Raw genomic sequence first — 14,710 nt, forward strand, 5'->3', positions numbered from 1 at the left:
CAGTGATTTTATTTTTATTTTTATTAAAAAAATTTTTTTGGTGCGGGGAGGTTATTTACTTATTTATTTTTAATGGAGGTACTGGGGATTGAATCCAGGACCTTGTGCATGCTAGGCATACACTCTACCATTGAGCTGTACCTTCCTTCCCAGTGATTCTAAATATAGGTGCTGAGTCAGAGGGAGCATATCCATAAGACCACCCTTATTTCTGACAGCAGTTGCAAGTTTGGGGTCTTGAAGACCATTCTTGGATTAATTCACCGGAAGGACTTGCAGGACTCATTGAAGGCTGTTCTACTCATGCTTCTAGTTTATTACAGCTAAACGATACAGATTAAAATCAGTCAAGGATAAAGGCACATAAGGCAGAGTCTAGGAGAGTTCCAAATGTGGAACTTCTTCTTGTGGAGTAGTGAGCAATATTACTTTCCTGGTATTGATATATGATAATACACATGGTGTATTACCACCCACGGAAGCCAGCCTTGGAACCAACCCAGCCTTGGTGTCCAGAGTTTTGCCTGGGGCTCCGTGATCAACTGCCCAAATGCTTGAACTTAGTCTCCAGCCCTTCTGGAGGTTGAGCTCATCCATGTGACTCAAAGGCCCCACCATAGATCACACTGGTGTGGCCCAAAGTTCCCAGGTAGACAAGGACACTCTTATTAGGCCTTATAATCTTCTAGAAGTTGAAGCTTAAGTCCAGACCTCTAACTGGGCAAGGTAAAATTCTTTACAGTTTTACAACAGTAATTAAATATATTTTGATATTTTGAAGCTGCAGTGACTGTTGAGGTTTGATGGTTAAAAATTGGTAACAAAGAACCTATAAATAGAAAATTAAGGTTTGGTATCATAGACACTTAATACTTAAGTAGCTAAGGAAGTTTCATCACGAAATTATATTAACTGTTAATATTTCATTATTGCATTATTGCAAAACTGAGGTAAACTCATTCATAATTTTGGCATGGTAGTTCAGTTCTGTTTTATTAAATTTGAACTTACAATTGTCTCTGGTGGGAAGAGTTTAATATAATGAAGTCCTTGAGCCTCCCAAATGAATTTTTAGCCATAGACTCACATTTTAGAGCAATGTTTTTAATGTGAAAGTGTGATGTACAGGAGCCCCAGAATTTTGCATAGTTTCACTTTTTCTCTTATCCTTTTTAAAGCATGCCCGAATCCAGGTGAGTAAGAGACATCACAAGGATAACCTTGAATTTATTTCTAAAAGGCAAATCATTTTTAGTGATATTAACTGTTAGTATGAAAAACTCACAGCATATCCTACAACTGCTTTGTGACAGTGATAGTATCTTTGAATACCATTGCTTTAGAGAATAAATGCATTCCCAGCTCATTGGCTTTAGTGCAAATCTCATTTCCTGGTTGATATCCATTACAAATTAGATCTCACCATGTGAGTGAAATCCCTTAATAAGCCTAGTTAAAAACAACTTGAAGCAATATGATGCTTATTTTGGTGGCACCACAAGGTGTGGTGTTTGCATCAAGTCATTTTGGGGCGCTTTATGGAAATCCTTCCTGATAGGGAATACCCTGACTTTATACTTCCAGGGTGGCTTTTTTCCTGCCCCTTAGTTGCTTTTCATAATGCTTATGAGAATTGGACCACAAGACCACATTTAGCCAGGAGATAGTATGTATCCCCGAACATGTGCTAAATTGTTGATGTAAGCTCTGAGGGTTTGGGTCATTGAAAATTTATTACATTTTCTGTATATTGAGAATAGGTAACTAAAATGAGCAGTAACTATATTTGCATGTGATTTGTATGTTATAGTTAACATTTAAATTCTCTTTTGTACTAAAAAATTTTTTGCTGCCACAGTAAGCCTCTATCCTCTAAGGCACAGAGTGGCGTTCCATCTCAATTTTTGCTTCAACATATGAACCCTGGAGGGCCATAGTGCAACTAAAAGCACCTAACCCATGAATGATATTTGCTTCATGTTTGAACAAAAAATGCTTTTAACCCACTGTCTTCACTAATATTATAACTACTGTCTTACAGATTGACTTGATGCAAAAACATCACAAAGGCTCCATATTATACAGTATGCGATTTTTGAGGTATGAGCTTTAGAAACTTACCTCTCATGTGGCATATACATCAGGCTTTAACTTCAGTTTAATCATTTTGGGAAATTTATGCATTTCTTTTTTTTTTCCTCTCTCTCTCTAATATTTTTAGTGTGTTAAAGGGGCTGTGGAGGTATTTTTGGATCCTAGCTAGGATACTTAGTCTTAACAGATAACATTTTCTTTTATCACTAAATTGAGACACTAATTCTGGCAGATGGTAGCTTTTTCAGCCCTTACAACTAGCTTAACATTTATGCCTGCCTCTTTGAGTTCAAATTTTCATTTTCTATTTTGTGCCTTTGATTGCCTTACTATAAGTACTCATTTCCGTTCTTAACAATTTTCTGTTTATTGAACTGGGATGATCTTGTTGGTGCTAACAGCCTGATACTGACTTTTTGAGAACTAAGCCATCTAGATATTATAAAAATTCATATAAATGCTAAACCATTTTGTGCTTTTGAGTTCAGAATACCTAAAACTTGAATTCTGGCTAGAAATGTTTTGTAATAAAAAGAACCTGGCAACCAGGGAGTTTTTAGACAGTTCTGAGACAGTAGTTCTACCCTACTGAATTTTTTGTTATATATCTGAAAAACCAGATTCTAGGGGGGAAAATATTCATGTTTATAACTCATGGGATTTAAAAACATATATTTCTAACAAATTGAGAAGTGTTCCTGTTTTGTTTTATTTTGTTTTCAGTTTAGATTGAAATCAAATGCTTCCTAGTTAGAAATGGATTTGTTGGTAGCAGTAGATTGCTAATTTCTTCAGTGAAGAACTTAAAATTAGCTGCTGTATATTAGAGTGTAAAAACTTGTTTTGATCATATTCATAGGCTTATGAACTGCTTATATTTATTTATCTGTTAGATTAGAAACCTTGAGTATATTTAGTATTATGGTCATAATAACTTTGAGTGTATTTTCTAAGCTAAGTATTTCTTAAGAATTCATTATCTTTAAAGACTCGCAATAGCCTTACATGTTAGATAGGTATTATCCCCATTTTATGCAAGAGACAACTGAGGCTTGCTTGTAAATTAAGTACCCCCTGCAAAGTTGCACATACCTTTTCAGTGCTGGAGTTGGGATTTGAGCCCAGATCTTTTTTTAACCCATATTCTCTCTTGCCTTGTGTTTACTGCTGTGTCACTAGAAAAGGATACAGATATTTAACTCTTAACGGTAAGAGTGGTATGTGTGATACATAAGCATAATGAAAACTGGAAATACAGAATATTTTAGTATTCATTTAAATGTTGATAGACTTCAGTTATCTTGATGTTTCTCAATTATTTTATTCATTCATTTGCTAACAGCTTACTTTTCCAGGTTGTGTTAGATACCATACATACAGACAAGTTCATGTTCTGCCAGAAAAAGTTCATAAGTTCTCTTTTTATTTTTCAATTTCCTTTTAGAAATTAATGGTATGTTATGGTTTATTACAGGTGCTCATTTAGTCTACTGTTTTTAGATACACAGGGAATGTCATTACATTAGTTTTTAAAAGTTCTCATGCTCCATTTAGTGGAAGTTATTTAAATGCTTAGAAAATATCCTCATACATTTTTTTTGTCTTGAAATTCTATAGATTTTACTTTTTCATATCTTGAAAGTTCTGAGCTTTGTCTGCAAATGAACTCAGTATTTGAAGATATTCCACTGTGAAGCTTTAGTTATATTAATATGCTAGGGTTATGGAATTTTGTCAAGTTTCAGATTGAGAGCCTTTAGGAATAATTTAGACTTGTGCACTTAGGTACCTATGTTCAGTTGAATTTGTTTGTCTACGCTCTGTGTTAACAATGGTTGCAGTGGGTACAGCTCAGGGTGTCTGAGCCTATGTAGCGTTTCATATGTAGTATTCTTGGAGGGGAACAAAAGGATGATAAACTAAATGAAATATATACACAAACACTGCAGTCTTTTTACACATGGTGGAGGGACATCGGAGTTGAGGAATAGCTTAGTTTCTGCTTTTGCTAGCATCCTTAACTTTTCCGAATAATTATGGGCACAGAAAGTGTTTCAGTAAGTATCATAAAGTGATTTTTTTTCCAGAAAGATGTTCCTCTCAGAAGAAATATCAGTAGTAGAGGCACTTTTTTTCTTGGTATTTTTCATATGCTGACACAGAGTAGTTAATGTTGCCTTATTTTTTGATACCTTACAGTTGATGGTAGGAAGAATAAAGCTTATGAAATCATAAAGCTCAGTTCCCTATTTTACTGATGAAGACGTTGAGGCATAGAGCTGATTCTTAGATAAAGATACTAATTTTACCCCGGGGCTGCACCACTTGTTTATTAATATCTAAGTATCAGGGATTATTCTAGGCTGTACTTAAATTTCAAATAGATTACAAACTGCAACCTTGAGCTTTATTGGATTCCTGATTCCTTACTTTTGTTTTCATCACTTTTTATAATTTTAATAGATATTATTTATAGACAGAATATTCAATGAAGTCTTCAGTATTGTAGTACATTAAAATAATCTTTGCAGCTAATGTGTTCTTTCGTTTTATCCTGTTTAGCTTGCTTTCAAATTTCATTCTGTAATTTATTTTCTCACCAAATAGTCAAGTTACAAACTTAGGTGAGAGAGAGAGAGAGGGAGAGGGAGAGGGAGAGGGAGAGGGAGAGGGAGAGGGAGAGGGAATGCCACATTGCCATGAGGCAGTACTTTAAAAATAATTTGGTAACGCATTGCCCCTGCCTATTAGGTTGCCAGTGTTTTTTTTATTTTTGTGACTGGGAAGACTGTAGTTTTCCCATGGATTAACCCTCTCCCGGCAGGAGGAAATTTAGGAAGAATTATTCCTTTTATTAAGTCATGTGAAAAAAATCCCAGACCAGGGTGACCAACTGTCTCAGTTTGCCTGGCAATGAGGGAATTCCTAGGACGTGGAAATTTCAGTGCTAAAACTTGTTTTGAGGAAAGCAGGATGAGTTGGTTACCCTATTCCTGGTAGTCACTCATATTTCTAATTGGATCTTTAGAATAGTAGAAGGGGCTAAAAAGCTGGTATTTCATCCACTGACAATCCCTTCCCTGTTGAAAGACTTCTTATTAGACACTGGAGTGCTTATTTATAATAGTAATGAGAAGAGAGATGCTTGTATAAAAGATTATATTTTTGGGTATTATAATTTGGGTTGTTAAAATGCTTGTTTAAAATTGTAACCTTATACCCTTCTCTCTTTGCAGAACTGATAGTGCATCAGCCGACCCAGATAATTTAAAATATTCTTCATCCAGAGATAGGGGTGGGTCTTCTTATGGACTGCAACCTTCAAATTCAGCTGTGGTGTCTCGGCAAAGGCACGATGATACCAGAGTCCACACTGACGTACAGAATGACGAAAAGGGTATATATATTTCCTTACTGCTAGGGGCATTTTTGTGTGTGTGTTTGTTTTTTTAAACAACCTGCCTCTCCCTCCCTTCCTCCTCTTTCCCTCTCTCTCCCTCCCTCACTCCTCTCTTTCTTCTAATATGTTTAAAATATAAATATTAAACACAGCGCCAGTTTTGAAACTTCGTAAGTTTACTCCCTTAACTGAAAAAAATTTTTGAATGTACTTTTCACATGCGCAATATGTAAATGCAGTTTCCTTGTCCCCTGAAATACAGTATTATCACTAAGACCGTAGTCTTTCCTGACTACGGCTTCTCCTCTAGACTTCTAAAGTTTTAAAGTGCAAAATCTGAGTTAATTTAGTTTTCATTTCCCTTATATAACTTCTACTGAAGACAACACAATGGAATCAAGGTATGCATCACAAGGAAAGAGTAGAAGCAGAGGCTGGTGAGCTGCAGGTTGGATCATAAGAATCTAAACTGTCAGGAATTGATTGAGTGAAACCAAGAGCCCTATTGAAATAACGTAAATGTTGCTGTCTTTAGGTGGCTACAGTGTCAATGGAGGATCTGGGGAAAATACTTATGGTCGGAAGTCGTTGGGGCAAGAGCTGAGAGTTAACAATGTGACCAGCCCTGAGTTCACCAGTATTCAGCATGGCAGTCGTGCGTTAGCCATCAAAGACATGAGGAAATCACAGGGTAAGGCTGGGCCAACTGCAGGCAATCACACATAACTCCACCGAGACGTTTCTTAAATGCCTAATTTCGTACCAATACCTTGCACATGTGTGAGTTGGTTAGCTTACTGTGAGTTGAAAAACATGTGCAGGTGATACTTGTTTGCATTCCTTTTCCTGTGAACTGTTTCCTAGAGTAAATTCCCACAAGAAAGGTTTTTAATGCTTTAAAAAAGAGAATTCTCTTAAAATAAGATTGGGAGACTGGGTAAGATGTTAAAGAAAGGATTTTCCTGATTATGGTGGATACTGTGTGGTGTATAGTGGGCTCTTACTGCAGCAAGTCCTTGAACTCTAGGGCATGGTGAGGGTATGGGTGTTTATGGAGTGGGCCCTTTTCTAAAGTTAAATACACAGTGACCTACTTCTGCCTATAACACAAGCCTCAATGTATAGGTAAAGAGTCTTGAAAATTCTTGGGATTAGAGGTAATGATGATCATTTTTTTTTCTAAAAGAGAAATTTGTTTTATTGGTAGAGCTGATTAAGAAATCAGGATTTCTGGTTTATACACTTTGTCAGATATACTTACTCTTGGGACATTTAGATTATGACCATTTTTTCCCAGTGAGGGGTATGAATTGTGTGTATCTTGGTGAACATCTTTGGGTATATAGCTTTATTTAAATATAGCTTTTGAAAAATAATTTCTTTAAGTAAATTTTCAAAAGTGGAATGACTAGTCTAAGCTGTGTTTTTTTTCTTTTTTCTTTTTTAAATTGAAGTATAGTTGATTTATAATGTTATGTTATTTCAGGTGTATAGCAAAATGATTCAGTTATACATTTAAATATGTATTCTTTTTCAGATTCTTTTCCATTATAGATTATTACAAGAAACTGAATATAGTTTCCTGTGCTATACAGTAGGTCCTTGTTTATCTGGTTTATATATAGTGGTGTGTTATCTGTTACTCTGAAACTCGTAATTTATCCTTCCCCCATCTATACTGTTTCTTAAAAGTATTTAAAGTCTTAGATTTAGGTGTGATAGAGTTAGAAAGGGACTTTAAAGCTAATTTAGTCTAGTTCCTCCTTACAGGCTCAGACTTACACAGTTTGATAGTGGTGGAATTGTAAATAGAGCCTAGATGTCCTGACTAGTAACCTAAAGACATTTTTGGTATTCATCCTTACTGAAATACTCTATAAGCTAGGGACTTTCAAAAATCTCATTCCTTCTCTGAGATGTTATACTTTCTTTTATTATCAGTTTTCCTTTCATGCTTTAGAGAGAAATGAAACTGTCAGACCCTTTAATGTAGTTTGTGTTAACGTACACTGGTTAATTATGATAAATAGCACAGCTGAAAATTTAAAAAGAAAAAATTAGTCCTTAAATGCATCTTTATTAGCGTTCTTGCTTGTTCTTGTTATTAAAAAAGGGAAGAAAAGTTTGATTTGCCGCTTTCCTATGACAGTGTGCCTTGCACATGGTAGGTGGTAATTAGACATTGGTTGAGCTGAATGTGTGATTGCAGTGCACCAAAACTTTGTCCTAGGAAAATGATGATGATGTGAACAGGCGACTCCCCTCCAGTGAGAGACCTAGGTGAGAAATAGAAGCATATAGCATGTTTCTGCCTGATAAAGACTTTATCCCTAACCTATAGAAATTTCTTACCCATTCACACTTTTACATGGATGTTGAAACAGTTTGGAACAGATCCAAAAAAATAATTTCTAAGCATTTTTTTTCTCTGTCAATTGATCCTCTGAAATGAGGTACTTGCTTAGGTTTATCTTTTTTGAGGATCTGTGCCTGACAGTGTGCTGGGGCTGGGTTTGTAGTGATGAACAAAAGTGTTACAGGATCTCCATTCACTGAGCTTTTATTGTCCAGTGGACTCTGATTTTTGATATACTTCGAAATATTTGGACTGTAAAATTTCTATGCTAATTCATAGTCAGTGGATAAAATGTATATTATCCACAGAGCGATCGATGTCTTATTCTGATGAGTCTCGACTGTCGAATCTTCTTCGGAGGATCACCCGGGAAGACGACAGAGACCGAAGACTGGCTACTGTAAAGCAGTTGAAAGAATTTATTCAGCAACCAGAAAATAAGCTGGTGAGTATAATATGTTTGGAAATGTTGATAAGTTTTGTATTTCCGTAGTACAGTAGCTAATGTTATCTGGAGTGGTTTAAGAAGGGAAAAAGTTTGCTTCTAAGGAAAAAATAACAGGGATTTCTTACTCAAGGTTAATTTGGCCTGTATTATAATTCTCTATAACTTAATGCCCCTAATGTGTAATTTATCTACAGATGTTGGATCCATGTTGGTTCCTTCTGCAATAAAGTGCTTTTAACCTTTAACACATTTATTCTGCTGTCCTCAGAATTTTTTTATCGTGTTCCAGGACAAGACTATCTCTTTGTTTTTCATATGTGAAATTGGGGTAGAGGGTACATACTTTATTCATGGGTAAGTTTGATCTAGTGGCCAGGGCTAAATAAACAGGAAAACAACAAAGTGCAGGAACAGTTGCAAATTTCTTTCCCCTCAAGTAATTCTCCTAATGTTAAATTAAGAACTTGATATGGAACAGGAGAAAATGAATGAAAATAGTATAGTGAATCAAATAACATATGGTCCAAAGCAAGCTTCTTCTACCTGTCCTTCCCCATTTTATTATGAAAATTTAAAAATACGCAGCAAATCGAAAGAATTTTACAGTGAATACCATAGCATCTAAATTCTGTCATTAACACTTTACCATACTGCTTTCTCATATATCTCTCTACTTAATCAATTCATGTTTTTAAAAAATCCATTTCACAGTAAGTAAAACAAGCTTTTTGAGCTTATTTTTTTCATTGGTGATCATGGCTATATATTTCCTGTGGATAAATTTCTGTCAGAGTCGGAAAGGAAACTTACGTCACACCTGATATATGCTGATTGGGGCCTGGGAATAATAAGGAAAGTAAGGTGCTGTGCAATTATAATTTGGAGGGGAACACAAGTTAAAAAAAAAGTACACAATATTATTCTTAAAGAATAGGAATCTGAAGTTTTTATTAATTTTTTTAAGGTACTAGTTAAACAGTTGGATAATATCTTGGCTGCTGTGCATGATGTGCTTAATGAAAGGTAAGTAATTTAAAAGACTTTAAAATACATTTTTAGAAATTACTAAACATATACAAGAAGATAAATTCATTGACTTTATATTTATGAACATCTATTTAATGTTTCACTGTGTTCTTTTCTCATCTTTATTTGTTGTTTATACATTAATTACCACTGAATACAAATGGAATCCACTTGAAAGGGAAAGCCATTTTTTTTTTTTTTTAATTTGTCTGCATGACTGAATAATTGAGGATTGACTTATAGAATGACATAAACTCTTAATGCAAGCATGAATGAATGCAATTAACTTTTGTAAACTAGAGCATTTTGAAACTGCTTAGAGAGTAGAGGTAAAAGGGAGCGTCCTTCTTTGGGCAACAGTGGATTCAAGCCAGCTATTCTCTGAGGCTACTGGGGTTCTCCAAAGGTGTGCAGTCATTTTTTTCCTATGCTGATTCCCAAAGAATTGCGGTGTTGGAAAGCATCCAAAACTCGTCTCAGCAGGTCATAACCTTACTGCTTTTTGATGGTTTTATTTTATATAGTTTATCATTAATATTATACTTAATTCAGTGTTACCCTTTTTAAGTTTATTGTATTTAACTATTACCATTTCCTATTTTATAATCCTTACATATTGAACATTACATAGTATGAAATTATATAGTGTGTTTTATCTGATCACTTTTTGCTGCCCTTTTCTATGAATCCGTTAATGTAGTTGGAGATAGAATTTGAAGCCCAAGTTTTATATTTCTAGGCCTATCCTTACTATTTGTAAAGAATTGACTCTATAAAAGAAAATATAAAGTCTAACAAAGGTACTTTGGGGTACTGCAGGATACAGAGAATACTTAAAGTGGTTACAACTTCAACCTTTTGTGTAGTTTGAATAGAAATTAAAAAATTATTTAAGACATTGTGTTGTAAGATGTATCTATCGTTCTTGTCATCTTGGAAAACTTAAGCTTTTTGTGTGTTTTGTTTCTTTGTGTTCTTGTTGTTTGCATTAAAATAAACACAGTAGCAAATTGCTTCAGGAGTTGAGACAGGAGGGAGCTTGCTGTCTTGGCCTTCTTTGTGCTTCTCTGAGTTACGAGGCCGAGAAGATCTTCAAATGGATCTTTAGCAAATTTAGCTCATCTGTAAAAGATGAAGTTAAACTGCTCTACTTATGCGCCACCTACAGAGCATTAGAGACTGTAGGAGAGAAGAAAGCCTTTTCATCTGTAATGCAGGTAAGAGTGGGCTGGGGGGGATTGATGATTGGCTTGGGGAAAAAGTTGTCCTTAACACACAGCCTTGAAGGGGAGCTTGAAGAAAGGAAACTTAGAATAGGGGTTATCTAGTGACAGTACATATGACGTAAATAGAATTCCCTTTTCTGAATTTGAGGAAATGATACACATTAAAGGTAGATTTTAAATATTATTATTATTATTTAATTTTGTCTTTTAGCTTTTTTGGAAGCTTTCCTTTGAATTTACTTGGTACTAGAATCATTTGTAGATTTGGAAATAGAATCTCCATGAGGAAAGCCAGATAGACTGGGACTTCACATTTTTTTGAAGGAGACAAAAACTAAACATCACAACTTACTTCAGGCGTTCTTACGTTTGATAATATGTCAAAAATTCTAATTCCATGTGATACAAAATTGTGTATCTGAATTATTAAAAAAATCATTCCCAATTTAATTTTGAGCAAAGTTATAAGTAATTAAATTTTTATTGAGCCAATGTTTTTAAAAATTAAGATTTGGTATTTTTAGGCTTATTTGATATCTTTATTTTTGCTTTTTTTTTTTAACAATTCATGATATATTTTATTTTGGTTAATTAAAAAACATGAGAAATTATTCTGCTCTTTAAAAATTTCATTTTTCCTTGTTTAAGAGATGATGAAAAGAATTTTGGGAAGGATTCATAAAATTATCTGTAATTAACAAGCATGACACCAAATTTGGCTTATTCTGCATACAGTTTTTATATTATGAAGATTTACCCAAGTATTTTGAAAAATTTCAAATCCACAAGAAAACAGATGGGACAGTACAATAAACACCTATGTATCTTTTACCTAGAACTGTTACTTATTAACATTTTGCTACAGTTTTATTTCTACACATACACATATGCACGATTTTTTGTTGAACCATTTGAAAATAAATTACACACATCATGATGGTTTACCCCAAAATGCTTCAGCATACATCTCCTAAGATTAAGACTAATCTCCTGTATAACAACGATATTAAAATCATACCTAAGAAAATTAATTTTATCACATAATACAATCCATATTCAAATTTAGCGATTGCCACTAGATGCCTTTTACAGCTTTTGTCTTACCTGAGCCAGGATCCTATCAAGATTCATGCACTGATGAATCTTTAATCTCTGAAAGATGGCAGTGTGCCTCTTTAATCTCTCCTAAGAAGAACAGTTCTCTGCACCTGTTTTGTCCCCCTTATATTGTAGAACGTTCTACTTTTTTGGGTTTGTCTGATTATTCCTTTTTGATTAGATTCAGTTCAAACATTTTGGTCATGAATCCTTCATGGGTTCATACTTATCATTTTATCGTACTAGCAGGCACATGACTTCAGATTCACATAACTCTGAGATGAACAGTTTCATCTCCTGCTTAAGGTGATGACCAACCAGATCTTCCCATTGTGAAGGCTTATTTTTTCTCCCTTTGTAATTAGTTATCTGGGCATGATACTCTGAGCCCCTCTGAACATCCTGTTTTTCTTTGTAATATTTCACTTGATTTTAGCATCCATTCATGTTCTGTGCCTTGTATAGATTATAACATTGGCTGTTGCAAAATGGTGATTTTCTAGTTTTAGCAGTCCTTCTATATTTATAAAATCATTCTTTTGTGAAGAAGAGATTTCCTTTTGGGGAAAAAATGGGTTTTAACAGCTGCAAAATATTCTATAAGCAGTATGCCATATATTTACATTCATCCATTGGGGCTGTGCTAATCTTCTCTAAGTCATTCCAAATTGAAGCAAGTACTGATACCTTAAAGCACAAATTGTACAGCATTTGCGCTCTATTTTGAATTGGAAAGTAATTCTGGTACTTTAAAGATAAGTTTTGCAAGCACATCTTAGTTTTGTTACTTGAAATTTTAATCACATCCATTGTATTGAAGAGAGCACTTAGAAATAATGTAAACATGTTACTTAGGAATAATGTTAACAGACATTAAAGAAGGAAAAAACAGTATTTGTTTTCAGCCTAATATATTAGTGGATTGAAAAGTATGGGGAACTGGAACCATAGAATTTATTTCTTTGATATCATAGTCAGTTTTGAATATAGTCACTCTTAAATAATGAACCTAATTTGCTTATTTTCTCCCCATTTTCTTAAATGTTCACAGTTTGTAACTTTTATTTTTTAGCTTGTAATGACCAGCCTGCAGTCCATTCTTGAAAATGTGGATACACCAGAATTACTTTGCAAATGTGTTAAGTGCATTCTTTTGGTAGCTCGATGTTACCCTCATATTTTCAGCACTAATTTTAGGGTGAGTTCCCTGACCCCTTCTTTTCAGATCATGAGGTGAGCGATTGGTTGAATGTATGAGGACTTGGGGTAGTAGAAAACAAACTTCTGTTCCTTCACATATAATCAGTGATGTTTTAGGGCCCAGGATTGAATGATCTAATAACATTGTTTTTATAAAAAATACCACTTGTACTTGCTGACACCAATACCTTAAGATATTTAAAGAAAAAAAATAATTTCATTAGTGTCATAAACAAAATTCCATTCTTCTACCCTGTCCCCCCACCCTAACCCCCTTTAAGTTCGTATAATGTCTAGCAGGTAGGATATAAAATGCTCTTTCTAGGATCTCTGACTATGAAATGGTCCATAGGTGGAGTAGCAGTAAGACCTTAAAATGACTGGTTCCCTTCTCTTTGTCTTCATCCAGGATACAGTTGATATATTAGTCGGATGGCATATAGATCATACTCAGAAACCTTCGCTCACACAGCAGGTGTCTGGTGAGTCATTCAGAATATACCAGTCACTTAAATATTGTGGAAGGAGTGCTAGTCCCTTAAAGACCAGTGGTTAATTAACTGTTTTTTGATAATGCAAGAAAAATAATTGCTTCAGAGAAATATTTTGGTGAAGATTACTTGTTAGCTAAATGTATCTTTTCAAAGGAAAAATGTTCCAGGTGCTATAGTTTCTCATAGTTCATTTGGTACAATAAACTTCTGAAGTTAAGATACACAGGTGAGAGTAGTTCATTCAGTTCCGCTGGTGAGTGAGTGGTCCCATTTTCACTGGCGAGATGAATGTACACTGTTGGTGGCCAGGTGTGGCCTTGGAGAAGAAAGCCAGGCTGGTCGTATATTGTGGCATTTTAGTCTAAGCCATGTGTGTAGTGACAGTATGGATATTAAATCTGCTTTAAAAAATGAGAACATGAGGTTGTATTTTAATTTCTGGGGAATTTTTATTTCTGCAGCATTAAAAGAGGTAGTGATTAATCATTAGTATATTTAAGTTAACAGTCCTAATTTTATTTTGTAGGGCATGTTTAAAGGATGGGCAACTTGAAAACTAGATCCCTTTTAAAGGAAGTCTCTTAAATATTTTTTTTACCTTGGACTTAAAAATTTTTTCTACTCTTTCAAAATTTCTTACATGCTTTCTAGGCTGGTTGCAGAGTTTGGAGCCATTCTGGGTAGCCGATCTTGCATTTTCTACCACTCTTCTTGGTCAGTTTCTGGAGGACATGGAGGCATATGCTGAGGTGAGTAAATAAAAAAACTAAGACATTTCCTAAAATTCAGTTAAGAAGAAAACAAAAATAAAAGTCTAAAGCAGGGCAGATTTATTTTAAAATAATTCAGATCCCCTAACGTTTAAGCAAAAATTACAAGACCACTGCAATTAAAATTTTTTTTTCCAGATGCTTTGAAGTTACTAGTAAAATTACCAGAAGGACAAAGAACAATGCAGGCCTAATTTCCCAAAGCTTGAAATAATTTTGATAGCTGGTAATTTTCTGAAGACATTTTCTTCAGCTATATTTCACTTGTATTTTTGGTTATGAAAAGGGCGAATCGATGTTGTATAAAAGCCCCTAAAAACTTTTCTTTTTCTTGTTTTGGGAATCTTGGATCTGGCTTCAGAGGACAAAGCTTGGCTTCAGCCCCTTTTTGAATATGACACTTTTAACAGTGTTGCTGAAGTTTGTTACTGGTTCTCGGATTTCCTGGCCACCGTCATGGCTTAAATCTCATGTCTGAATCTCTTAATGTTTGTTCCTTACTCAGATGGTAATTAGCATGATTCTTTTTTGGTGATCAGGCCTTATGTAAAGATTTAGCTTCATCTTTTCTTTATACTTTCGCTGTTTGTAGCAAACA

At 34.6% G+C, this 14,710-nt stretch overlaps 1 protein-coding gene across 3 annotated transcripts in view; it reads left to right on the forward strand.

Annotated features, from left to right (window-relative positions):
• SMG1 (SMG1 nonsense mediated mRNA decay associated PI3K related kinase) overlaps window positions 1-14,710 on the forward strand; it is an 88,076-nt gene that overhangs the window by 17,731 nt on the left and 55,635 nt on the right. For 2 of the 3 annotated variants that reach the window (XM_074346279.1, XM_074346280.1), the window contains exons 2-9: window positions 5,331-5,491; window positions 6,030-6,185; window positions 8,159-8,295; window positions 9,263-9,321; window positions 10,328-10,541; window positions 12,721-12,846; window positions 13,258-13,330; window positions 13,994-14,091. In XM_074346279.1, the coding sequence (XP_074202380.1) occupies window positions 5,331-5,491; window positions 6,030-6,185; window positions 8,159-8,295; window positions 9,263-9,321; window positions 10,328-10,541; window positions 12,721-12,846; window positions 13,258-13,330; window positions 13,994-14,091 (1,024 nt within the window). Of the gene's footprint in view, window positions 1-2,041; window positions 2,101-5,330; window positions 5,492-6,029; window positions 6,186-8,158; window positions 8,296-9,262; window positions 9,322-10,327; window positions 10,542-12,720; window positions 12,847-13,257; window positions 13,331-13,993; window positions 14,092-14,710 lie in introns of all 3 variants that reach the window. The other variant, XM_074346281.1, reaches the window with a different exon arrangement.

This window comes from Camelus bactrianus, chromosome 18, assembly GCF_048773025.1.
Source record: "Camelus bactrianus isolate YW-2024 breed Bactrian camel chromosome 18, ASM4877302v1, whole genome shotgun sequence".
In the NCBI taxonomy this organism is placed as follows: domain Eukaryota; kingdom Metazoa; phylum Chordata; class Mammalia; order Artiodactyla; family Camelidae; genus Camelus; species Camelus bactrianus.